Here is a 25513-nt window from a genome sequence, read left to right as displayed (position 1 = left end):
AGGCACCCACCAAACCTTTGCACAGACACCAACTATATACATAGCACACCAGCCACCTCTCCCAGAACTCTTTCCTGACAGAGAGGGCAAAGCATTCCCTGTCTGCAGTCCGAAGAAGAGGGGTAAGTAGAGGTGTTTGTAGTACGCTCACCAGTGAACACACCCACAAGCCTGTGATTTCTATAATAATTAGCTCACCTAACTCATTTATAACCTCTGCCTGAAGGGAATGATGCTTTGATAAGGACAGGAAATAGAACCTCATCAGCACTGTTCTGTGTATTATAGAGTGTTCCTATCCATGTACGTCCTCAAATATCTTCTCCCTTGTTTCAGTCATTTGCCTCTGCAGTGAATGAATCCTCTTGAAGAAGCAAAGAATTTGATCTGTTTTTAACACTGCACTATGTAACCATTTTGCATTCATACATTAACTTTACAGGCTTCTCAGCAGGGATGAGTTCATCGCCACGAGCCTTGACTTTTAACCATTTTGCTTCCTGCTCATGGTGTACCTGGAAAACTTATTACGTTAGGAATTATTCCTTGCTTAAAATTGATGAACATTTCATTTGCTTTCAAGTCGATTGACCATTAATATACTGGTTCATAGGAGCAATGCTTCCTGTTGCTCCTCTGAAGTTTTCCTCTAAACTAGTCATGGTTTCCGTCCTCTGCTTTAGTTCATGCTGCACTGTAATAGGCTGGCATTTCTAAACTCTTACTAAACACATGGAATCAACTGCACTTCTTCAAAATGCCAAGTGCTTTCCGCAGTTTGTATCATTTACCATACTTGTTCTGTATGCTACTTGCTGTGGATTCTGATCTTCAATCTGAATTTGTTCTGAGCTGGAAGTATTTTGTGGTTTGGGTTCTGTTTGTAGTGTCAAGAATGTCCTCCGCTCCCTCCTGCTATCTGTCTAACTCGGGTAGTTTCTTTTGTTTGCTTTGAAAAGGGTAATTTCTGGATCTTACAGAAGTCTTTCTTTAAACACTTTTTTTTCCACATTCCAGAGGTGCTTAAGGAGTTTGGCTGGATGCTCCCTCTTAGTTCAGGTACCAATTCTGGATGAATATTCTTGTTGTAAAGATTTGCTCAGGTGTTACATGTTTGCATGGGGTGCTATCTTTCTGAAATGCAGCTTCATAATTAGCTGCACCTGTCCAAGTTAGCTGAGAATTATTGAAAATATCAACAGCTTTCAAAGAAGCTGTTGTCAAACAGAAATTTACTCTGACTGGCTTCCTCCTGAAAGCGTCCATACATTGCTGCTACCAAGTAAAGTGCTATTTAGCTTGTTTCTGTTGCCTGCACAGCCTGTCAATGATGCTGAGACTTTATGAACAGTTGCGTTCTCTCCTCCATGTATTTTTTCTATTTCTTTTATTCTTGGTTCTCTGCACTGTTCTTGCCCACTCAGAGAGAAGGTGTCTGGTGAGGCTTCTTTCACTCAATGACCAAACTCCAACCAGCCAGCACTGAACAGTGCACCTTTCTGTATGCTATAATTCCTCCCATCTAAGTTGTTCTTACAGTTCAGAAATTAGACATCTTTCTGCAAAATTCAGTAGTGCTACAATTCCAGGTGTCGGGTCAGCTTAAATGAATCTCAATTTAAACTCATATATGGATGCAGATGGAGGCACCTGTGCCAAGTGAGTGGGGTGCTGGCTGAGTATAAACACATGAAGAGAATTACATCTGATATCCAAAGGACAACCTATATCTGCATAGCACTTGGACAGTCCCCACAGGTGGGAATAACTACTTTGCATGAAAGTATAAACTGAAAGGGTTATAGGTACAACAATTCTAATAAAGCACCAGAAATCAAAATTCAATCTTCCTGTTGGTGAGAAGGTACATTTTTCAAAATGCTTACTGTGGTAGAAAGATGAGATAAGGCCTTAATGTGAAGAAGTTCTTCATATATAAATTCTAAGTCATCTACAGTTCTCTGGCCAGGCCTATAGAGAGAAGACAAAAAGAACAGCAAAATGCAATAAATTCCTAAAATAAATGCTTGAGAGTGTTACAAACAACACAAAATGCTGTCGAACTGTCTATTGAAGGGTACCTCCTTACTAAACAGGGACTGAAGGATGGTCCTGGCTGGAGGACTGAAGCACACAAAGGATGGAAGTGCTATGAAACCACCTGAATGACACTGAGCAGCGGCCATGGCAACCATCTTAGAGAGATCCTGATTAGGCAGCTTTCCTGATGAAATCAAGTGTTCTATACGTTAAATGGTCAGATAAATCAGAAACGGTACATAAAACTCTGTTGCTTTCAATAGGGCTCCCAAGTGTGGCACCTGCACTGTTTGTCACATACGGCACTAATGAGTTGTAACAGTCAGTCAGTAGTAGTGGTTTGTAAGGGAGTATGTGAATGTTTGCTGAACAAATTGGAAATGGCAGCAGTGCATCTTGGAGGACAGTAAACAACTGCTATAGAGTTAATGCTGAGTGCTGTTGTTTAGCCACAAAGGCAAGTGAGAACCACTCAATCTCTCTCACAGAAATATACAAGAAGCTGCCATTAATAAAAAGCATTCATTGATGGAAGATAATCGTCCTGTAGCACCACAGGGAAAGAGGCCTCCACCATGACTGAAATAACTGCATTTCTGTATTCTACACACTGGAAAATTTTCTGATTGCTAAAAATGGACACAAGTACTCTGAGGACTCCAGTGTATCAGAGATGCTTTTAGGATGTAATAAACAGTACCCATGAGAAGGAATTGTAGGAACTTGTAACTCCTAATCTTTTTCCCACGCACAAGATTCACTTCAGTACAATTTTATTTTCTAAAAGGATGAATTCTCCTATGATATAATTTCAGACATTGCACTGCAGTTGCATACACACACAGAAAAAAAAAAATCCTTTAAAGAACTATCTCATGTTACTTTTATGGGGCTAAATCCTTACAAACAATGTTTCCATAAAGTCACAGAACGGTTTGGGTTGGAAAGGACCTCAAAGATCATCTGGTTCCAACTCCCCTGCCATGGGCAGGGACAACTTCTATTATGCCAGGTTACTTAAAGCCCCATCCAACCTGGCCTTGAACGCTGCCAGCGATGGGCCAACTACAGCTTTTCTGGGAAACCTGTGCCAGCTCCTCACCACCCTCACAGGGTAGAATTTCTTCCTTAGATCTAATCTAAATCTATCTTCTTCCAGTTTTGCACAAGTCCAGCTAGATAACATGAATTCCTCTTCCCTTATCCACCAAGGCAGTGGCCCTATCACAGAAGGCCCCCATATTAGTGAGGCATGATTTGCCCTTAGTGAAGCCATGCTGTCACCCATTATTTTCCATGTGCCTTAGCACAGTTTCCAGAATGATCTTCCCCATGATATTGCCAGGCACAGAGGTAAGACTGACTGGCCTGCAGTTTCCTGGGTTTTCCTTTTTTCCCTTTTTAAAAATGAGGGTTATGTTTCCCTTTTACCAGCCAGTGGGATTTTAGGTTTGTGAAAAGCAGAATGTAAGTAAGTAATTCATGTCCAAGAACAGAAGAGCAAACTAGTCACAAGAAGGGAGAGAGGTTAAATTTAAGACGTGAGGAAACGGCATAAAGGAAGTCAGTCCAGGGGCAGGAGTTTCAAAGGAGAAAGTTTACATGCTCACATTAAGAACAGGATAGTGTGCAGTTCCAAACCCCACTATTTCCAATGTGTACAGTCAAGAGCTGAGTCTTTGGACAGCCCTAAAAGAAACATCACAATGAACCTTTCTGACAGAAGTTTTCCTCCTAAAATGTCAATATTGTAGGATCAGGAAAGTAGTATAAAGAAATATAGTGCTCTACAGGCTTTCTGCCTAATCACGTCTTGATTCAAGAGTCTGCCTAAATCATGTGTGAGGTAGAAAGAGTGTCCAGGAATCATCTGATTCCAGAGTTATACTGAACCTTTTTACAAAAGAAGTTTGTTGGAGACTTCTTTTGGATGAAAAAGTACTGAAGAAGTCATAGAAAACATTAAGGACAACTGACATTTTCTTTGCTAAGCAAGCTATGTTCTCCATCTGTTCATCACTTACCAATCACGTGCAGTTGTTATTACCCAGTTTAAAGACCAATTTAGGCATTGGATTATTCTTTTCTCATACAGAATGCAATGAACTGCTGAAGGAGAAACAGAAACTGGTTTGGTACTGCTATGCCCTCTAGTGACTCAAAATACTCTTTACTATTTCTAAATCTGGCTTGAAATGGTAAGGCTGCCACTCCTGGTGATTTATGCGGGGCAGTAGCAGCTTAATTATATACAGAAAAAAAGGTAAGACAGTACTAGCTACCTTTCACTGAAGATTAAAGAAATACAAGGTAAGGATTTAAAAAAATACTCCCCATAGGAAATAACAACTTTAATTTTGTTACATGCTTGCAAAAACAGCATGTCTTAGAAATGTAAAACATAGTGCAACAAATTAACAAATTTCTATATTAAAACATAAAAGGGTGATGTCTTACTACATCAGATCTCTATCATGACAAAAGGGTACACTCTTCTTTCAATATGTCCATTTGCCTCCTGTGTTAGCACATTGGGAGAACTGACAATCTATAGTGGATGTACCCAGTCTTTACTTTTGCTCCTGCAGATGTCACATGGAGAGATATTAGGCATCACTGCTTCTGTAAAATGTGCGTGGTGCCCCACTGATGTTGATTTGTAGGATCCTGCTGTGTAAAGACCTAGTTTCTGCAGGGGACACACTCTAATAGCAATAGCCGGTTACAGACAGGATAATAAATGGAATAGGTAGAGAACAAGGCTACACATTAATAGACAGGAGAACTCAGGTGATATTAAGTGATCAATAAAAACTGTTCAGTGTTTGGAGAATTTATCAAGGTCAGAGACACTGAACTTCTCTGTGACTAGGATGTTGACTATAACATAGTACTTTGCCATCGATAAGCCATGTATGTAGAAGCAATATCATTAATTTTATTATGCAGCTAACCAGAAAATTCCACATAGTAAGAACAAGGGAAAAGATCAGAGACCTCATAACACCGTGATTATGCATCAAATAAGCATACATTTCCAGAGTGCAAATTTTGTTTTCAAACACCATAAAGAATATATAATTGACACAAAAAATTTTACACACTACCTGTGTCTGAGTGTGAATGTACACTTACCCTAGCATGGAAGCTAGTTACGTGCTTTGTACTTGCATCAGTGCTCCTTGATTAACTCCAGAAATACCATTTACCACATATAGTACCCATAAATGTTAGTGAACTCATATATGGAAAGACAATCTATGTTTCCTGTCCTACGAGTAACACTTGGTTTATTAAATTCCATTGGCACGAAACTCCACCAAGAACTATGGAACTTCGAACAGTCATTATGAATAAATCCAATGTGCTTCTTACTACTTACAGCTGCATGGAACATCTAAATAAAAAATTTAAAAAATGAGAGAATAAATATATCTTGCTTAATTTTTAGGAGACCTTCAAGAAGTGATAGATTGTTCGCAATAATTAAATTGCTATTTTATTACATACATATTTTGAGCTGTTTACCATGTTTAGATTTGTTTTCACTTCCTCTCCCTAGCATCCTGTCAAGCTTACTTCTGCAAGTGACACTAAAATCTGATTACTGATCACATGTCGAATCACACTTTCTACTGAGAAAAAATATCTGCTGAGTGAAGTCACCAAGAATATATAACACAGATTTATTATTTCAGTCATACTGCTAACTTACTGTAACCTAGACTACAGAAAAAGAATATAATCCATAACATCATCTGAGTTACATACTGTTGTCTGCGGAATATCATTCTCCCTTTAATCACTCCTGTTATTACTGTGTTTAGCTTTGTATTATAGCATCCTTTTTAATTAGGATTTACCATCAAGTTAGCTGTATCTGAACACCATTAAAATAAAATAAAAATAACTAGAAAAAATGTCTTCAGGATGAATTTTCATACTGAAAGACTGCAAAACTTGTATGGAAGAGCTTTGTTAGTTCTACAACATTTTTTCCAGGGACTTGCTCAAGGTCTGCACCTGTGCTCCCGCCATTATAAGGAGCAGAGGGCTGTGTTTGCTGCTTCATAAAAAGCTATTTTCACATTCAGTGTATGTGTTTCCAAAGAAAAAAAAAAGACACCCAATAGCAACAAGAGCCTGCCAAAAATTTCCCTGAGCTCTATTCTGTTTTTTAAACTATAGAACATTCTTTCACAGTTTGACAGTTAAAATGCTGCAGTTAATGTAATAAACAGAGAATTTTTTAAGTCAGCTGTCAAAACAAGTGACACTTTTTGCTAGAGATTTTCAGATTTTGAACAATAGAAAGTACCTTTCAAAGCAACAGCTTCATTATACAATCAAATTCACAAAGTAATCTTCTCATCAAAGAATATTGTCTTATTTCTTTCAGGGTAATTATCTGAGTTCTGCAACCTCTCTGGAAATGGCGACTATTATAAAATGCAGCTGTGTTGGTTTGAAAATTGGGGGTCCTGCTCAGCTCAGGTAGAGCCCTGACAATTCCATGAACTTTTGGCAGCTTTAAGAGTGTCGAGTCAAAACTAGCAGGACTCTGAGTATTCATGGAGATTTTGACAGTTTTGATACAGCTTAGCCCAGGGTGGATTTTCAACTAACAAAATTCATGACAAAATACGTAACTTTGGACAGTGGGATTGAGTGCGCCCTCAGCAAGTTTGCCAATGATACCAAGCTGTGTGGTTCGGTTGATACCCTGGAGGGAAGGAATGCCATCCAGAGGGACATCGACACGCTTGTGAGGTGGGCTGATGCCAGCCTCATGAAGTTTAACCATGACAAGTGCAAGGTCCTACACCTGGGTCAGAGCAATCCCAGGCACAGCTACAGGTTGGGCAGAGAAGAAATTCAGAGCAGCCCTGTGGAGAAGGGCTTGGGGGTGTTGGTCGATGAGAAAATGAACAGGAGCCAGCTTCAGTGTGTGCTCGCAGCCCAGAAAGCCAACCGTATCCTGGGCTGCATCAAAAGGAGTGTGACCAGCAGGTCGAAGGAGGTGATCCTGCCCCTCTACTCTGCTCTTGTGAGACCTCACCTGGAGTATTGTGTGCAGTTCTGGTGTCCTCAACATGAAAAGGACATGGAACTGTTGGAACAAGTCCAGAGGAGGGCCACGAGGATGATCAGGGGACTGGAGCACCTCCTGTATGAAGGTAGGCTGAGAAAGTTGGGGCTGTTCAGCCTGGAGAAGAGAAGGCTGTGTGGAGACCTCATAGCAGCCTTCCAGTATCTGAAGGGGGGCTATAGGGATGCTGGGGAGGGACTCCTCATTAGGGACTGTAGTGACAGGACAAGGGGTATCGGGTTAAAACTTAAACAGGGGAAATTTAGATTGGATGTAAGGAAGAAATTCTTTACTGTAAGGGTGTTGAGGCACTGGAATAGGCTGCCCAGGGAAGCTGTGAATGCTCCATCCCTGGTGGTGTTCAAGGCCGGTTTGGACAGAGCCTTGGGTGACATGGTTTAGTGTGAGGTGTCCCTGCCCATGGCAGGGGGGTTGGAACTAGATGATCTTAAGGTTCTTTCCAACCCTAACTATTCTATGATTCTATGATTCTATAACACATATAAATTGAATACTAGAACAGTAGTTAATATAGTGCCTGGCAGTACAAGCTTGCTTCCATGAGCAAAGGGCAGCAAAAATAAGCACTTTCAGGGACAGGGATAGGGAAAGATGTCAGATGGCTGTCAGTCTTGAGAAAACCTCCTTCCCCTCACTATATTGCATGAAAAATCTCCTATGAATATTCTTTCAGATGATGCTGTGCAAGTGACGACAAGAGGGGAGAGCAGTACTTTCCACAGCACCATTCTAGCCTTTCAGCTCTCTGCAAGCAGTGTAGCTGATAATCAACACTGATCCTGCCAGGGTAAACTTAACACAAGCTGCTCTGAAAGCCATGAGGAAAAGCAAGTGTAGCAGGCAGCCAAAACCCATGATAACCTAAGGAGGCAATTCTCCAAGTAGCAACCTGCTCAGTCAGCCTGAAACAAAGGAGGTAGTGCAGAGGTAAAGGGTCACAGCATACATAGCACTGCTCACAGTTTCCTAATGACCGGTGTCTGCCTACTCAGGCAGGCACCGGTCATTAGGGTCCAAGTGCCCTCTTTCACTCCTCAGTGGAGAATGCACAAGACATGTCTATGAAGAGAAAACACCACAGTTCCCTGACACCATAAGTGTTTATGGAAGCACCATGCTCCCAGTCTGGTTTGTCCATGTATTTTGTGTGACACAGAGTGAGTGCTTCTTTGGTTGTATTTGACTAGACCTCTAATAAACAGAGGAAACAGGATTTACGCTTTTAAAACTATTCTTGCATAGCAGTGTAACTTATTTTTATAAGCACAAGTATCTGATGGCAATTTTTGACATTCAAAGCTTTTAGCATTGTCACTGTATAGTGAGTTTTTGGAAAAGTGCCATCTAAATGAGCTTCTGATCTAAAGAGACAACACAGGAACAAGAATGGAACACAGAAAGGATAAAAGTGGAAACAGAAAAGAGCAAGAAATTGTGTTAAGTGGTTTCAAAATATTTTTAGTATAAAAAATGTTCTCACACTTTAGGCAGGGCTCAATCCTACCCCATGGCAAAGACAAACATTACCACCGGCCTCAAAGAAGCAGGATCCAGCTTTTTGAACTTATCTTTCTTGAACTGACCCTTAAAAGTAAGTCTTCGGTGAAGATGAGTTTAAGTAATTAATCATTTTTAGTGTGCTTAATCAGCAGTAAAGTATGCCTTCAGTGACCTCTAAATGCTACCTGCATAATGAAGATGTTGCCTTCAACAACCAAAGCAAAGAGACAAACAGAGTTTATACCGATTGCTTTGAAGTCACTATAAAGTTCCCTGTAAAAAAGGCCTTTAGCACAGTTTTCAGTATGATCAGAATGTACTGCAGAAGGAATGGTTAGCCAGCCTATGAGAGGACATGATCTGATACCTATGAAAAGGTTAGGCTGGCGTCCTATGTGGCCTAGGTGCAGAAAGCATTTTTTTTTCTTTTAATGTATTTATTTTATAGCAGTAAGAATGAATAAATAAACCCACAAAGCCACACTGCACACCTTGCCAGCAAACTACATCAGGCCAAGTCCAGCCTATCTTAATTCAATAAAGTTCTACCAAGGATGAATCTAATTAATGGCTGCCACTGACAACTGTAATTGAAAGGTACCTACTATGCTGCCATCCTACCACTCACAGTAACTGAAAGGAGCATAGTTAATTGTATGCCATGTCTACACAGGCAGCGCTAATAGAGCAGGACTCTTCTATTACCTGCAACTTACTTCTAGGGAGACTCAGAAATAACATAAAAGCTCATAGTGCAGCATTTTCTTCAAGGTGAGTATAATGGTATTGATGGCTTTTCATGATTATTCTCAATATACAGTTCAACTTATAAGCATTAATAAGGACTGGAAATTACTTAATATGGACTTAAAAACTTCAGAGGTGAACAAACTGCCACTGAAGTGAAATAACTGGCCAAAGGATGCCTGTTAATAAATGTAGATTTCTCTTGTTTCACAAGGAAAGCCCATGTATAATATTAATTCCTCAATCTCCTTACGGTTTTCTGAGAATCATCCTCATATGAGCATCTGGCCCAATCTGAGACAGAAGCAGCATAGTGTCCTGTAGCTCCTCATCACACTCCTTTTTCTCTTCCTCAGTTGGCAAAGCCGCATCTTCATGCTCATCATCCAAAAATCGGTAAAATAAATATTTGTCCTGGAAGTGGTGCTCCTGATCCACTGAAACAACATAATATATCAAACACTAAGCTCTCCTCATGAAAACTAACTTTGTAGAAATCTATGTAGCATCGTATATGTCACAGATCTTTGAGTTAAGAAGGGAAAGAAAACTACAGAGAAACTGCAAGAGCATGAAACACCTTCACTTCTCACATACGTCCAAACTATGTAGCTTGAAGGGTACACTTTTAAATTGTGTACCACAAATACTCTCCAAAAGGTTGCTATATATCATGGGTGTGGATACATAACTCTGTGTGTGCGTGGGGGGGGGGGGGGGGGGGGGTGTTCCTTATCCGATATGGTTTTGTGCTTATTGTTTCAAACCATTTCATCTAAGCAAACAATTTATACTGGGGGACAGTTACATCATGAACTTCTAAGAGGTGTTCTATAGCATGAAGACCTCCCCCCGCATGTTTCAGACAGGGTTAAAAGGTAACAAAAGCATCTAAACTCCTGACGTACCAGAAATATACATCATCAAGATATAATCCTAGGGGCAAGTTCACTGACCTCTGTTTTGGTGGAAGAACTTGCTGGAAAGACTACCAAGAGAAGAATTCTAAAGAAAGGCTATGTTATAGTGATGGACAAACCCTTGGTCTTCCAAGCACATCAGAGTGATGTGTTGGATACTGTGATGCAGCTTGCTGCAGCTTGCCCCTGGACGCTCAAGGGAGTATTTGGCAGGAATTAAAGCTACAGCCCTTACAGTAAGGAAAGTGGGGAAACAGTCTGTCTTCTCAGTGTGGAAACTTCTCCCTGGGATATGGGAAGCACAACAGAGGATAAATCAAAGTGTACTGTAACAGAGCTGCTCTTCTGAATTTAATAAAACTGCACATACAAAGCTCCAAGTATGAATATTACTTCAGAAAGCTGTCCTTTTGAGGGCTATAATATCCTGTTACCAAATAAATCCTGCCAAATGGAAACTGAAAGTCAATGTAAAATACAGTTAGAAAACTAGAAATCCCAGGTCTCTGCTCTGGGAGTGCATTTGAAGTGTTGAAATTGGGAACCATTCTAAAACCACTGAAAACCATTTCAAAATCATGGATCTGAGCAAGTACAAATGCTCGCATTCACTTCCAAATGTTGCAAATCTTCAATGAAGATCAGTTTTGTGTGTGGTAATACATCTGTTGGGTTTGGCCTGAGTGATATCAAGCTCTTGCTATATAAGCACAAGCCAATATAATTAGAGTATAATTAGAATTATCATTATAAACTGTTCATTTACATTTCATTATTCTCATAAGCTAAAAAGGTGTATTGGTAGCAAGACTCGTGTAATACTGTCTCTGCACTTGCACTTATAAATGAAAAGGCTGCTCTACATCATTTCTTTTGGGGTCATGATTCCTTTCTTTTTCATAAAAGAGATCTACAGAGGCACTGATATCACACATTGCCCATGTTTTAGTGAAGATGCTGTTTTTCTTACCATGGTTCAAAACACCTTCTTCCAGCAATACTTGCCACATGCCAACAGCCTGGGTTCGTAAATGGACACAAGGACTTTGCTGCATCATCCAGTCAACTAGTTCTGTCCCCACACAGCATTGCCTGAAGGACAAATAGAAATGAAGAGAACTAGCCAAAAGAGATCACACACAGTGTCTGCCAAGAACAGCAATACCTTAAACTTCATATAACCTTAGTCAAATCTCCCTACAGAAAACACAATGCCATCATCTATGCATACATGCTTGAAATACCAGTGAAGGTGTACAGTCTTGAGAGAACTATCTCAGTATGAGAAGAGTTTTAGGAAATGCAAAGTTCAGAGGATCACGGTGAGCCTGTGCCACATGGCACAAAACCTGTTGCACCACTGCACCAACTTCCAACCCAGATTTCAAGCAAAACCTCTGTACACCATGGGATAGCAAAAGCCTTACGCTTTTCAGAGTTCTGCATGAAAACAATAATCTAACCCTGTAAAAGCTTAGCCGATGAGAACAGCTTCCAGGGGCAGACTGAGGTTATGAGGGTGTTCCTCTCTTTGTAACCAAACTCTAGCCACACTGTATCTGGGAGCACTGGTTTGGAGGTCTGCAGTGTTTCGGAGGCTTTCTCACCATTAGGTGTTTGTCACCTCACAGCTCAACTGACGCAGAGGCAGACAACAGCAGGCCTTAAGCTCTGGAGAATGCCCAAAGAGAAGGAAAAAACCAAGAAGCCACATGGTCACTAGGTAAAATTCTTTATCATAACATGCCCCAGCTCAAAAGAACAGAAGCAAATAAGCAATGTGATCAAAAACTTACAAATCTATAACTGATCACATGCAGAACAGAGGGGAAGCTGGTTAGTCCTTATAGTTCTTGTGGCTCCACTCTGTGCATCGCTTCCAGAGACCAAGGAAATACACAATACTGAAATTACTGAAAATTATCTCGAATAATGCTCTTTCAATTAAAATCCCATTTTGGTAACAAAACTTCCCCTCACCTGGGTGCAACTGACATTTTAGCATTCCACATTTTAAAACCTCAAGGATAGAACAATAAGAGTTTTTCCCAGTTATCTACAAGATAAAAACTGCAGGTGCAGTTGTCTGGACCAGCACTGGTCTTCATTTGTCATACATGCTCTTTTGTTTTTTCTAGAACACTGAGCAATGTCATATTGTGATATATTCTCAAATCAATTCACAAGATCCAAGTATCTTGCATCATATTAAACATTTTGGGCTGAAATATGGAAAATCAATGCACTTATCTCAAAAGTGGATCAGCAGCATCCTGATTTACTCTTTAGGAAAAGACATAGTTGGAGATTTTAAAGCAATTTTATTTAGATACTTGATTTAAATATTAGACACTAAAACAAATTGATTGTTTCTTAAGTCAACAGTAGATAGAGCCTGATTCCTTGAAGATTCCTATTCTGCAAGAGCAATTGTTATCCCACTTCAGCAATACAGTGCTGCCACCAGCAGGAAGACAAGAAAGCCTGGCAATACACTGAAAAAAATCATTTTAAAAAGCAGAAAATCTACACAAGGAATGTCGCTCACCAGGTTAATTTTCAGAACTCCACACTGAGCAACACCGCTGCAGCAATCCATACAATAACATAATAGATTAATGAACTTTCCTATTATCTCTTACTGATATAAGAAGAGAACAGAATCTACATTTTAACTTGATATTGCACGGAATACTCCAGCTAACTGTGCTGTTAACTTTGGAAGAGTTTATGTATGTGAATGCTCTGTTCACAATCATGGACTCTATTTCCATTCAAATTACTTCAGAAAAGATTTACTAGGCCTATTAAAGACTGCATAATATCCAGACTGAAATAGAATCACAGCATAATTTCAGACCTTTTGAGACCTGCAAGTACAGTAAGGCATAAGTCACAAATCAGAGGATGGCAGGCATAAAAATTCAGAGACCTCTGTACAATCAGCTCACACACCTGTAAGTCTTCAGATGGTATTTACGATCTCTTATCATGTGAGGGGCTCGGGACAGAATTGTATTCCGCAAAACCTTTCCAGCTCTGAGGATCTTTTCTGAAGGAACCTTGGTGATCATGGAGAAAAAAAAAGGGATCAAGACACACAGATTTTAAACATTCTGCAATCTCTACAGTGTCTTCTGCAAAGCAAAACACAAGTTCTCTTTTCCCTAAATTAAAAGCCCTTGTACAGATGCTTATTTTTGCAGGGCAATGTAGCATATGTTCAGGATTTTAAGTCTCACAGATTTATCACATCTAACAGAAAGCATCACTTCAGCTGATATGCATCACACTGTTGGAAATAGGAGTTATTTTCATTTGTCTAGCGGCCTGGCTCTACAGCACACCTATGTCCTATTACCTGTGTAATGGTTTTAGTAGAACGATGTGGGATGTGAGGTTCAATAAGAGGTGTCTGAAAAATAAAATGAAACGAAATATATTTTTAAAGGTTGAGCAGTAAAATAAAATAAAGGCTAAAATAAAAAACTGAACAAAGAAGCTGTAAAAACAAAGAATAATATGTAAGTCCAAGCTCTGCCCAGGGAATGCGAGTAGAAAAAGCTCTCTGAAGACATTCTAAAGACAAACTTGGCTTTTAATGCTCAGCAAATTAAAACAGTGGCAATGACATGTGAAGATGAATAACAAATACATGTTATACTTTATAAATTACTAATGAAGTATGCAGTGGCCAAACATCACACCAGATCTAAGGCTACACAGGCATTGCTAGCTCTCAACCCACAGTGGGTATAAGAACATTCCACCACACATGGCTGCCTCTGCCATTCAGTCTCCTACCATGGAAACTCCTTCCTCCTTCAGCACCTTTTTCTATTCAGCCCCCTTCTACGTTACAGCATAGCACAAGAACCACGAATGAAGGAAGAGCTCTGCTGCCGCTGTCTTTTCTAAACAATCATCTGGCCTAGCTGGCAACCCCTTTGTAGCCACTCTCTGAAACCCAAGAGCATGCAGGCCACTCACAGAGACCTGGGCAAGGACTTTCACAGAGGGACTGGTGAAGAAAATATAAAAGAGTAAAGCAGGTGACTTGGTTCTCCAAAGTGAAGAGTGAAAGGGAATATTACCAGGGCTCTACAAGAGAGCAGCAGAGAACGGGGTGAGAGAAATGGGAAAACACGCACCTAATGAACAGGTGAAAGGAGAGGGGAAACAGGAAGCACCTGGAACAGCACAGAGGAAAAAGGAAAGCCAAGGCTTAAAGGACAGTAGAAATGGAGGCGAAGAACAAAACTGAACAGCCACCTCAGTGACTGGAAGTTGTTTTGCTTTGTAGGGACTGGTACTTCACAGCATAGACCAAATTTACTTTTAGTGTGAAATGCCAGGAGACATGACATGAGGGCTGAATTTGGCTGGTGTTCTGGACTTGCTGACAAGACAGATCATGCCAATCACATGGGTGTCCCACAAGGGCAAGACCTTGCACTTCAGCCCATTGCAGCCACGGTTCCCTTACACCCATACAGTAAAAGCAGGACAGGAAGGCTGGAAATATGGTGAAACACATGCCATGTTACTGCTGCATTACCAGGTATCAGTTTTCTTAGGCTGGGTATCTGTTCATTAGCTCCCACAGGTTTTTAATGGTGTGACAAAGTCCTTGTGGTAATCAAACAGTGCTAGCAGCTACAAATGTACCAGGAGACTATAGGTCAGCCAGGAAGGGGAAAATGAGGGAAGCACATGATGGAAATCAATAAAGATAAGATAATATTAACAGAGAAGCCTGTATATCAGAAACAACACAAATGGGTTTTTATTTTTACTCATACCTCATAAGAAGTCTCTGAAAAGGCAAATCAATACAATTAAATTGGGATTCCTGATTTTTCTCATTAATAAGCCAACAATTTTTTGAAGACTCATTTAAGTTATAAACCTTTCTGTCCCACCAGAAGGGCAGTGTTACATCCCTTGATATTTCTCAGTTTCTGCAACTGTGTGGAGCGTGCTTTAGACAGTCTACGTTTGCAGTTAAAGCATGCTAAGAATAGCAAGAATCTTTTGAAAAATGCCTCTAATGAAACAAAACCATCGAATAACAGTTTCAGGCAGGTATATAAATAATGAAGTCAGTGATATCACTCAGAATATTAATTTTTCTTCCATTTTCTTTTAAAATGATTTCAAGTCTTCATCAAGTTCAATGAGACTGAAGGTAAATATACACTTATATGCTTGGCTAAATTGGCACAGAGGTCATGATGAAAATTATTTTTAAATTCTGCATTCTTAAAATATAATATTTTAGATCAATAAAGCTCAATATATTCAATCCATCTTCCAAATTTTAACTCCAGTTAGGAATATATTTCAAAGGAGAGATAAAATGTGTAAGACAAAAAATACGAGACTTTTACAGCAATAGGCTAGTGAAAATGAATGCACATTTTTTGTCTTTAGAGTTTCCATTAAGCTCCAACAAAAATGCATAAAACTAATAGGTGAGAAAAATTGTCAATAAATCTCCAACCTAATCAAAACAGAATAAAAGAGAGCATTTAGAAGAAATCTGATTTAATCCAGAAGTACAGAAAAAACCCAAGGTAAAAGCTAAGACACAGCACAAGAATGCACAGAAAGCAGCAGGAAAGCTGCTTGTTCACTTTCATTTGATCTTGACCAATAAGGAATGATCAGCTGCAAAGACAGAAGGTAACTTGGGTTAGGGTGATCATGAATTGATCCAGTGTCAGAACTTCAGAGGAGGAAGTAAGAACATCAAAGTAGAAACAATGGACTAGGAAGAAAACTTTCATTAAAGCCTGAACACTGATAGCTGAATTCCTGAAGCAGGTCATGGGAGAGCACATGTAAGGTAAAAGGAGTTAAAGAAAGCTGGTAAGTTACTTAAAGAAACAATACTAACCAGACATACAATATATACTAGAGGAACAAAAGATATTCCACAAGTTCATGAGTAGTAATACAAATAAAACAAGAAGTGTTGATCTGCTGTTCAACAGAGGAAAATGTATTGACAGATAATTCAAGAAGGCCAGAAACCGTTGGTTTATTTTTTGTACCAGTGTTCATTAGTGATACATGGATTGACTTAGAAAGATTAGTGGCAGAGAAACAGCTAATATCCTAAGTAACAGAGTGACAGGAGTAAAATCTAAGCATGAAGAGAAAAAAGAAGGATGAGTATTAAACTAGCTATGAGTTAAATTTGCTATTTTCAGTTTGGCTGGGCTTGTAGAATTTCATGCAGGAACTTGAAAAGTTTGAAGGAACTTAAAGAGGGCTGCAGCCATCTTGGAACCATCAGCAGCCATCTCTGACAACTCACTGGGACTAAGGAAGGCAGCAAAACCTAGAAATATGGGAAAAGAAGGAGCTGAAAAAATATAGACATATTAGCTTAACTTGTCTTCCTAGAAAAAGCCCATTTGTAAGTGCCTGGAAAAGAACAGGAGGATCAGTCACACATGATGTATATTAACAAAGAACAAATCATGCCACACTGACTTAATTTTTTTCCCATGACCAGGTTGCAACACTGGTAGATTAAGGAAGGAAAAGTAGATTTGCAAACCCTTTACTTTAGTAAGACTGCCTCATAAAATGCTCTCTTCTGCAAAGGGAAGATTAAATTCTTACAAAATAGGTGCAAAGCCAGTTGGAAAAGTACATTTTTAAAGCAATTATCAGTGAAGCAAAGCCAAGCTGGCACTAATGCCAGAGCATTAGCAGCATTCTCAAGAATATATCCCATCGGATAACATTAAATATTAACAGGGGATGAAGTAGGATGTACACTGATTCTGAAGGAGATTTCAGGATGGAAGGGACTGCACATACACTGGAGAGTGAGGTTAAAATCTGATACAGTTCGGACATTGGTCTGGAAAAAACAGTGCTGTTATGCAGTTACACTGAAAAAGAAGGTTCATAATAGATATTAAACAGAACTGAGTAAGCAATGCCACACTTGTGTGAAAGCAGCAAACACTGTACTGGGATGTAATAAGAGATTAGATATATAATGCACCTCTGCTTTAGTCATCCTAGATGAGACCTAAGCTAAAGCACTGTGTCCCACTTCAAGAGCATCTAAACCAACAGAAGAGCAACAAGAATAGTCAGAAAGCGCAACACAAATAATCAAAGTTGTTCAGCTAAGGAAAAGGCAAGTCTTAGTAGAAGTGTGATTAAAAAGTCTTCAGATTTAAAAGGCCTTTGAAAAGAAGAAAGAAGTGACCTAGTCCACCGGTGCAGACTTCAGGAAATAGTTTCAGTGGGGGTAAGAAAGATTCAGCTTAGGCATCGGTGAAGCTTTTCTAATGGTGTGAACAGTGGATACTGGCACAGATTGCCAGAGAGGAGTGGTTCCTCCATCTCCAGAGGCTTGGGAAGATAGGTTAAGGTATCTCTCAGGAGAGACACAGCTACAGTGAATTGTGCATGTGGCATGTGGCTCAGGGATGAACTAGAGGCTTTCCTGAAGTACTTTTTAGCCTCACTACATGGCACAGTGCAATTTTTGATGACAACTTTACATGCCTAAAATAAGTTCAACCACAAGGTGGTGCTTGAAGAGATCGAACAGCAATAACTGAGGAACAACGTCCTTGCCATCCAAAAGTTCTGCCCAGAAAGAGTCCCCTCAAAGTTACTGCCTTTCAAAGCTACTGCAGTGAACTCTGGCTGCACTAGCGATGAGCTGAAATACAGCAAATGGACAAGGCTTGGACTGAGTTTGCTACAAAAAGGCAAGTCATGCTTCAAAGGCAGAGAAATATAACATCAGCTAGTTAATAGGAGACACAGTGTTCTAGCAAGAACTTCCCATCAGATAAAAAATGGATTATGTAAGGAATTGTATTTCAGGATAATAGTCACGACTTGGCTGAAGACCAAGAAATGTTTTGAAAGTCTTTCCAGTCTTGAATCACCCATTAGAGGATACTTAGAAAGCACTTAGGAAAAAGAAGTAGCTTTCCCTACAAAACAGCAGAGAGTGAGCAAAGTGTTTAATTACCTTCCTAACACATTCTGGTATCTTTGAAGAATTAATGTGACTAAAGTACATACATGTTGCACAGAGCTGTATGACTTGATGATCACATTTTACAGGACATCTGGATAAGGGAAAAGTTACCGTGTGAAGAGCTCAAATACACAAGCCAAGTTTACAAATTATTACCCATCTCCTGGCCCACAGCAGTGACAAGTGTACCTGCTCTCAATTTTCCGTCAGTGTGAGATAAAGCAACACAGTAGTACCAACACAGCAGATTGAGTTTTAGCTACTTCATGCCCTTTTCCAGTGCGCACACAGTTTACTATGATCTGCTAATTCCCCCTGTATGTATGGGTGCATATGGATCTGGAAGGTAGAGAAGGGAAAAATACAGGTGTTTGATAGGGGGAAGAAGAAAATGATAATGAGAAACTGCAACAAAATGGCTTTCAAGCGTTAACACTAACAAAATCCATATCTGTACCTTTATGGAATCACATTTGAGCCATTCAAACAAACCCTTCATGAAGCCAATCACAAAACTGCCTATTTAAATTGGGGTGAAGCAGAGAAAGTAACAATTTTAGCCTCCATTTGTTTGAAGATTCAAATATTTATGCATGAGAACAATGCCACAGATTTAAATAGGACTATTCATGTATATAATTTCATGCGCACGTTTAATCTTTGGAGAAATAGGTCTTAGATTTCAAACTATAGGGCGAGAGCTGCCTTTATTTCTGTGCTTCTTACATCACCGAGCAAGCCATATGCAAACAAATAAATAATATAATGAACAACGATAATAAAGAGCTAACATGAGGTCTGTATTTGTCAAGTTATTTGAATCGGTTAAATAAAAACCAAGAACATATCTTATAAAAATACATTTTTCTATTCCCCTTGTTAAATAACTGTAAAGGGATGTTTCTTCTGAGCCTTTACATATTAATGAATGCTTCAGATCTACAGAATCAAATTATGGAGGGGACCTAATTTACTACTCTCAAATGTTAGCATAGCAGATGTGTATTGCAAAGAACTAAGAAGAAATAAAACTAAAGCAAAGGAATCATATTTTTCCCATGACCTCGTGTAGCTCATCTCCGAACAAAGAACAAGTTTTGGTGTTTACTGGAGTTAAGCATGGCATTTGAAGTTACCTGGGTGATTAAAAAAAACTGTGCACTACTGTCCATCCCTTTATTTCTAACTGAGATGCTGAAAAGAATTGCAAGTGACTTGTGCTTTCCTGCTGGCTGGCAGGGAATCCAGAAGAAACAAAGGACAAAAGATGGCAGCAGCAACAGCCACATCACTAAGAAATCTGTTTGTTTTACATCTTCAGTATTTACTGCTATTGGTGATTTAAGGCCTAATCCAAATCCCACTGAAATCACTGGCTAGTCCTTAATCGACTCAACGGGTTTTGGGTCAGGCCCATTGCATTTGATTCCCTTTTGTATTTCAGAAAACTGAGCATCTTCAGTTCTTAATGATCCAAATGACTTCTTATGACTGCCATTTATGACTGACATGCTTGAATATCCTTGTATACATCTCCTGAAAGGCTATCAGTGCCCTACCTTGTTCACACAGGAGGAAATAAAACATACAAAAATCATTCCCACAACATTGGTGGAAGTATAGCCAGTCAGTAAGATATAGCTGACAATTAGCGGAAGTCCCCACAGCCCTCCCCCACACAACACCTCCTCTTTCTATTCTTACCATCCCTTTTCAAATCCATACATCCATTTCAAAAGTTGCCTGGTTTTGGCAGTATGTCATCTACCTAAGCTACATCAGACCAAAGGCATAGATAGGAATTGCAAAGATACGAGCTTCTTTAGAGAGAAAGAGCATACCTATTCAGACTGCACCAACCTCTGCTAGGATGCTGAAGGTAAAACAATACACTTAGTGAATGCAGTTTGCTGAAATGCATCTCAGAAGCAGCTGGCCAAAGATACTGTCATAAGAAAAGATCATTTGAAAATCATTTTTGACAACATTTGAAGGAAGATGTAACCAATATTGTGGGTATTTCTTTGCTCTGATATCCTGTGCTGGATCTCTGGAGCAGCATTATGCAGAACATGCTGATCACAACTCGTCATCAGAAAACAACCTATGTCATGACCTCTAACAAACCCAGGAGGGTGCACAGTCAGTAAGAAACCCTGACACACATTCCCTGCCGTAGGGACTCCTGATGGCTGGGACACGCTACCAGGATTGAGCTCTGTCCAACCCAGACCACAGTTGTTATCTATAGGGAGACTTCACCATGCTCCTCCAGAAGACAAAAAAAGTGGAAATAGAAATACAATCATCATTACCATGCTGGAACCATTTCAGTCACCTCTTCACTATCTTCTCATAAATACATGTAGCATCTGAGATATCCAACCTGTGCTCCCTAGCACACTGCACAAGACATCCCTGGCAGCCAAAGAGCAAAGTGCCTGCTCACTCCTAAGTGGAAAAGTCCAAAACTGGCAGGGACTGACCTCATGCCAGGCCTGTAGGTGACTTAACAACACTTTGCAATTAACAAAGGACAAATTACCCAGAAAGAGCGCTTGTTTCTGCTCTTCATCTATGATTACCAAACAATGAAAGTATTTAAAAAACCTGCAACCAGTCTAGATAGTGTAAACTGTATTACCAAAGCATCTTCAAACCACCCATGATTACAAAAGACAAACGCACAGTTTCTTGAGAAATACCCATAAACAGCAAAAGTGAGAAGCAGGGCAAGGTACGAATAGAGGAATGCACAGACACAAGGATATTTGCAACATCAGAGAACTTCCACAGAAAGAGGAATTAATCACATTTTTAAAATCATAGGAGTTCCATAAGATACAGCTCCTGCAGTCTAAATACCCATATATTTAGCTAACTACAAACTAACTAAACTGAGCAAAATAGACTAGCAGAAATTGTCAGGACCAGTGGTTATGACAGCTCAGTTTTATTATTTTTTTTCTGACTGCATGACCTTGCACAAATCATGCAATCACACTGTGTTTCATTTTCTCCTTTTTGGAGAGAGGAATACTAATAATTTCTACCTTTGTAAAATGCTTTGAATACTGTCAGCAAATGGGCTACTATCAAAATATTCAGAGTAATGATGACTGTTTCAAAATCTGTAGTCTTTAGATGGAATACAGTGTGAAGACTAAGTTGCATTTTAAAATCCATTCTAAAATTGCTTTTCTTCAGTACTTCATGTAGTAATAGTATAAACAGGAAAATGTGTCCCTTTAAATTCTCAAATACAATCAGTGTAGCAAATTTATTTTAGGAAGTTAAATTGAAATTGCATTATTAACACTTCTACGATATTTTTTGACAAAGTGTAAATGTCCATCCTTTTAACGCAAAATGATTCAGCCATTACCAAAAATGATACTTCACTGTGAATGTCAAAGGGAAAAAGAATGTTGAAACAGACTATGACCAGTGCACAAAAAAACCCAGAACATGGCTAATGATGTCTTATTTTCCTGTCATTTTTCTGCTTCCCTGCTACAATGAAACAGCTGCTATAACTACACTGCATGCATTGAATAAAATGTCAGGAAATGCTAACTGCGCTGTGAGCATTCCCGATATTCTGATAGAGGTGTGACTACAGTTGTCATACGGAATCTCAAGCCAGCATTGTTACAGATTTCTCTGCTGCTGCAAATTTTTTTACCTATAAAAGAACAAAGCATTTTTTTCATTATCTCTCATGAGAATTACTGGTTTCTTGGTATCCATGGCTTTAATAGCATGTGAACCTGAAAATACTCACTCCTTGAGAAACAAACTATAACGATGCAGATGTGAAATTATGATAAGTACTAGGCAGCAAGGTTACTGCTTTTAAGAACTGCTCCTCACCCATACTGTAAGTACACAGTAACTATTCAAAAGACAAACTGAAGGGAAGTTAAAGACTAATGAGCTTCTGAAGGATTTATTTCACTTGTTTCCAGACACCTTTATAACTTCTGCACACATGGATGGGCTCTCCTATGCTTTGATTACACCCACATGCCAGAACTGCCCTCTGAGAACTAGGTGATGAAATTTTAGATGAAGTTGTTTCATGATAAATGTAAGGGTGACAAAAACTGGATGGAGTGGGAATTAGGGGGTGAAATTGTGAGCCTATTAAAATCTATGGTGAAACTCTTTAGTATAGTCAAAACACCATCCAAGTAAGTCAAGAGAACCACTGCCTCCTGATTGATAACAGTGCAGGTATTGCGTGACCCCAGCTAGTGATTCCATCTCTGACTGTTTCAACTTCTCCATCTGTAAAATGGGGACTACAGTATCTACTCCCATCTCTGACAAGTGACAAGAATGAGCAAGCAACTGAAAACACTGTTGAATGCTGCAACTGAAATCCTGGAAGTCTAGTGCCTACAAATTCATTCCGAGCATTTTATAATGATTTATAACACAGAAAGGAAAAGTCGTCAAAGTGAGTCAAGACTAGAGGGCATTGCAGGTTACCTCCTGAATTCCCTGGGGATGGCAGCAACAAGGTAGTCGCTGGCAAGCAGGGAAAAGAAGTTAATTTAAACCTGGTTTATGTCTCTTTGGGTGATTCCACATTCCTTCTTCTCTAGGTTCAGGACAGTACATTGTGTGAGCATACATGAAATGAAGAAGCATTGAAGGAGTGCAGCACATCTGCCTCAGATTCCAGCTTCCCTGTCTACTCCTTGTTCTTTCTGTCATTCGTTTTTTACTAGAAATGAAACTGAGAAAGAATACTCTAACAATATCCAGAGCAAAACTTTGTTATCCTGCTTCGTGGAAGGAAATTTTTAGTGATCCATATTGATGTTCTCCAACTACATAGAACATATTTGCTACAAAAAAATGTAAATGTTTTTTTCCTCTAGTATATGAAAGCAAACATAGGAAAGAAATACCACACTGATAGCTAGACCAGAACACATTTTGAAAAAGCACATTCTGCTCTCAGCCAACTATTTCTTTACTTCAGCAGCTTTAAGTCTTCTGTCATGAACATAAAAACCACTCAAGCACTTCTGTCTAATTTACATATTTGTGCGTCAGTGGAAAAGACAAGCATTCTGCTCCTGGCAAGTATCCACAAAACAACCCTCTTATCTTCCTTAAAACTTCTATTTCCCATGATGTCTACAAAAAAGCTTGTCAAAGTGGAGGGTGCTGATATGCTGAGCCCGCTACCTACCCTGTTGCATCCAAGTTTCTCAGACTGTGTAGTTTATCTATCCTGTGGTTTTCAAAACTGGACTGTAGCCTTCTTCCTAGTGCTTCTGATGCAAGATGCAGCTCCTGTCCCTGACTGTGATGCATTAGCACCACCACAGCTCTGCTAACCACAGTGAACCTTCACAGCCAGACAGATCTAACCAAAACAGAAGGGACCTGGCCACATGAGACAACATGCGCCTTCTGAAGACAACTCATCAACCTCATTACTCCCTCCTGCTATGAGGGCACATCATTATCTGACTCAGTAATGGGTAAAGCAAATAAAAAATAAATTCAGGGGGAAAATACTGGCTATGAAGGGTAAGGGCTTTTCTTTTTCTTTTACAGTAAAGTCCAGTTGTAGTCTCACACATTTAACTAGCTTAAAATGAAACTCATAACTGTTGCATTAATCAGTTAATTCAGTGTTATTCAGATACTTCAGTGGCAGTAACTGTATTGACTGAAAACATACAAAGGCATTTGGAATCAAATTATTAGATCTGAATGACATGGATTAAAATGCTGGTTTTCACATTAATTCTGTAATGTGATGGAAACAATCAGTACATAAAATGCAAACATTGAGTTAATGTGCATCTGTGTGAACAGTGGGTATTCCCCAAGAAAAGAGTAAAAGAATAATATTATTAATTCCTGGAAATCTGAACAAAATTTAATTAGATTAGAAAATAGTAAATATTTGTAAATTTGCTCCTTCCCTCCTCCTAACTTCCTACAGGGCTTGCAGCCACCTAAGTAGCTACCATTTAAACCAGGTCTGTTCACATTTATTCTTATTGTTTCGAATTTCACCTCATCTTCCCTGATAACTAGTGAGGGACAGACATTTCTAAACATATTCTGAACTGCTTTTGTTGCTAAATGAATCTTTACTGCAACTTGAGAACAAATAGGCTCCACAAATGCAGGCAGACAACTGCAATAATTAACCCAGGACTGATAGTGAGAGGCAGAATTACTCTACCTGACATTTTCCCTAGCTAGCTACATCTCTTTACATCCCAATTCACCATAGTATGCTTCTGAAAGAGATGACCTCTTTTTACCTCTCTCAGTATGTAGCCGAAGCTGTGTAAATTCTGTGATGTCTGGCTTTTAGGGATATCACAGAACCAGCCCTGTCCTTGTGAAATGGAAAGGGACCTATTGCATGTGTTTTGTAATTTATCCTCTTTCTCCTATCTGTCTTTAATGTTAGCGTTAATTTTCACATCATCGCTAAAAATATTGCTTCATCCAGCTGAAATTCTGTCCCTGCCATCTGTCAAGCACTCTCCCCCTTTTTAAACATAAGCTCAAAATCTCCTTTGGCTTAACCAATTCCTCAGTGACTCTTTGTGGGCTGTATAAAGAATAAGGACTGTTGCACCATGTTAAGTCAATCACAGTGTGAAAATGTTTGCTGTTCCAGAGAAGTTTAAATACTGTAATCCAAACCATCTTGCCTGGAAATACTGAATGTGTTCCCAGCTAAACGGTGTTAAAAAACTTCACCATTTGCTGAAGTAGATTTTTTTCTTAGGAATCTTCAGCTTCTACATGACAGTTGGTCTAGCAGACTGCCCTGGGGAAAGGCAGATGCATCCTCCCCAGAAGAATTTATGGTACAATGTAGTCCAATACTATTGCAGATTGTCCTGTGCCCATACTGCCACCAGGCCACACAGAAATTTCTGGGTAGCAATCCTGGTTCTCTACCCCAAACCTCATAGCAGAAAAGCCAGACAAAAAGCAAAAGACAGCATCTCAAGAACACTGACTTTAGCAGTGAAGAAACTGAACAGACTAAGCAGCATTCAGGAGCTCTAGCAAGGCAACCTCCTGGTTTTCTTCTTCCTCCTTCTCCCAGTTTGCACCAGTATGCCAGGAAGACAAGAGAGCCATTCTATTACACAGGCCTAGGACTGCCTTTGAGCAGTG

General features: G+C 39.5%; 1 protein-coding gene across 6 annotated transcripts in view; it reads right to left on the bottom strand.

The window, feature by feature from the left end:
- RAPGEF4 (Rap guanine nucleotide exchange factor 4) overlaps window positions 1–25513 on the bottom strand; it is a 151580-nt gene that overhangs the window by 43973 nt on the left and 82094 nt on the right. For 5 of the 6 annotated variants that reach the window (XM_061453768.1, XM_061453741.1, XM_061453750.1 and 2 more), the window contains 5 exons: window positions 13679–13732; window positions 13273–13379; window positions 11288–11409; window positions 9651–9834; window positions 1887–1971 (listed from right to left, as the gene is read on the bottom strand). In XM_061453768.1, coding sequence (XP_061309752.1) covers window positions 1887–1971; window positions 9651–9834; window positions 11288–11409; window positions 13273–13379; window positions 13679–13732 — 552 coding nt within the window. The remainder of the gene's footprint in view (window positions 1–1886; window positions 1972–9650; window positions 9835–11287; window positions 11410–13272; window positions 13380–13678; window positions 13733–25513) is intronic. The other variant, XM_061453759.1, reaches the window with a different exon arrangement.

This window comes from Pezoporus flaviventris, unplaced genomic scaffold (genome assembly GCF_033815535.1).
Source record: "Pezoporus flaviventris isolate CSIRO_AGI_PZ_B2104156 unplaced genomic scaffold, CSIRO_AGI_Pfla_v1 ptg000001l, whole genome shotgun sequence".
Lineage (NCBI taxonomy): Eukaryota > Metazoa > Chordata > Aves > Psittaciformes > Psittacidae > Pezoporus > Pezoporus flaviventris.
Note: the sequence above shows the minus strand (reverse complement) of the source record. Positions and strands in the feature narration are given on the sequence as shown.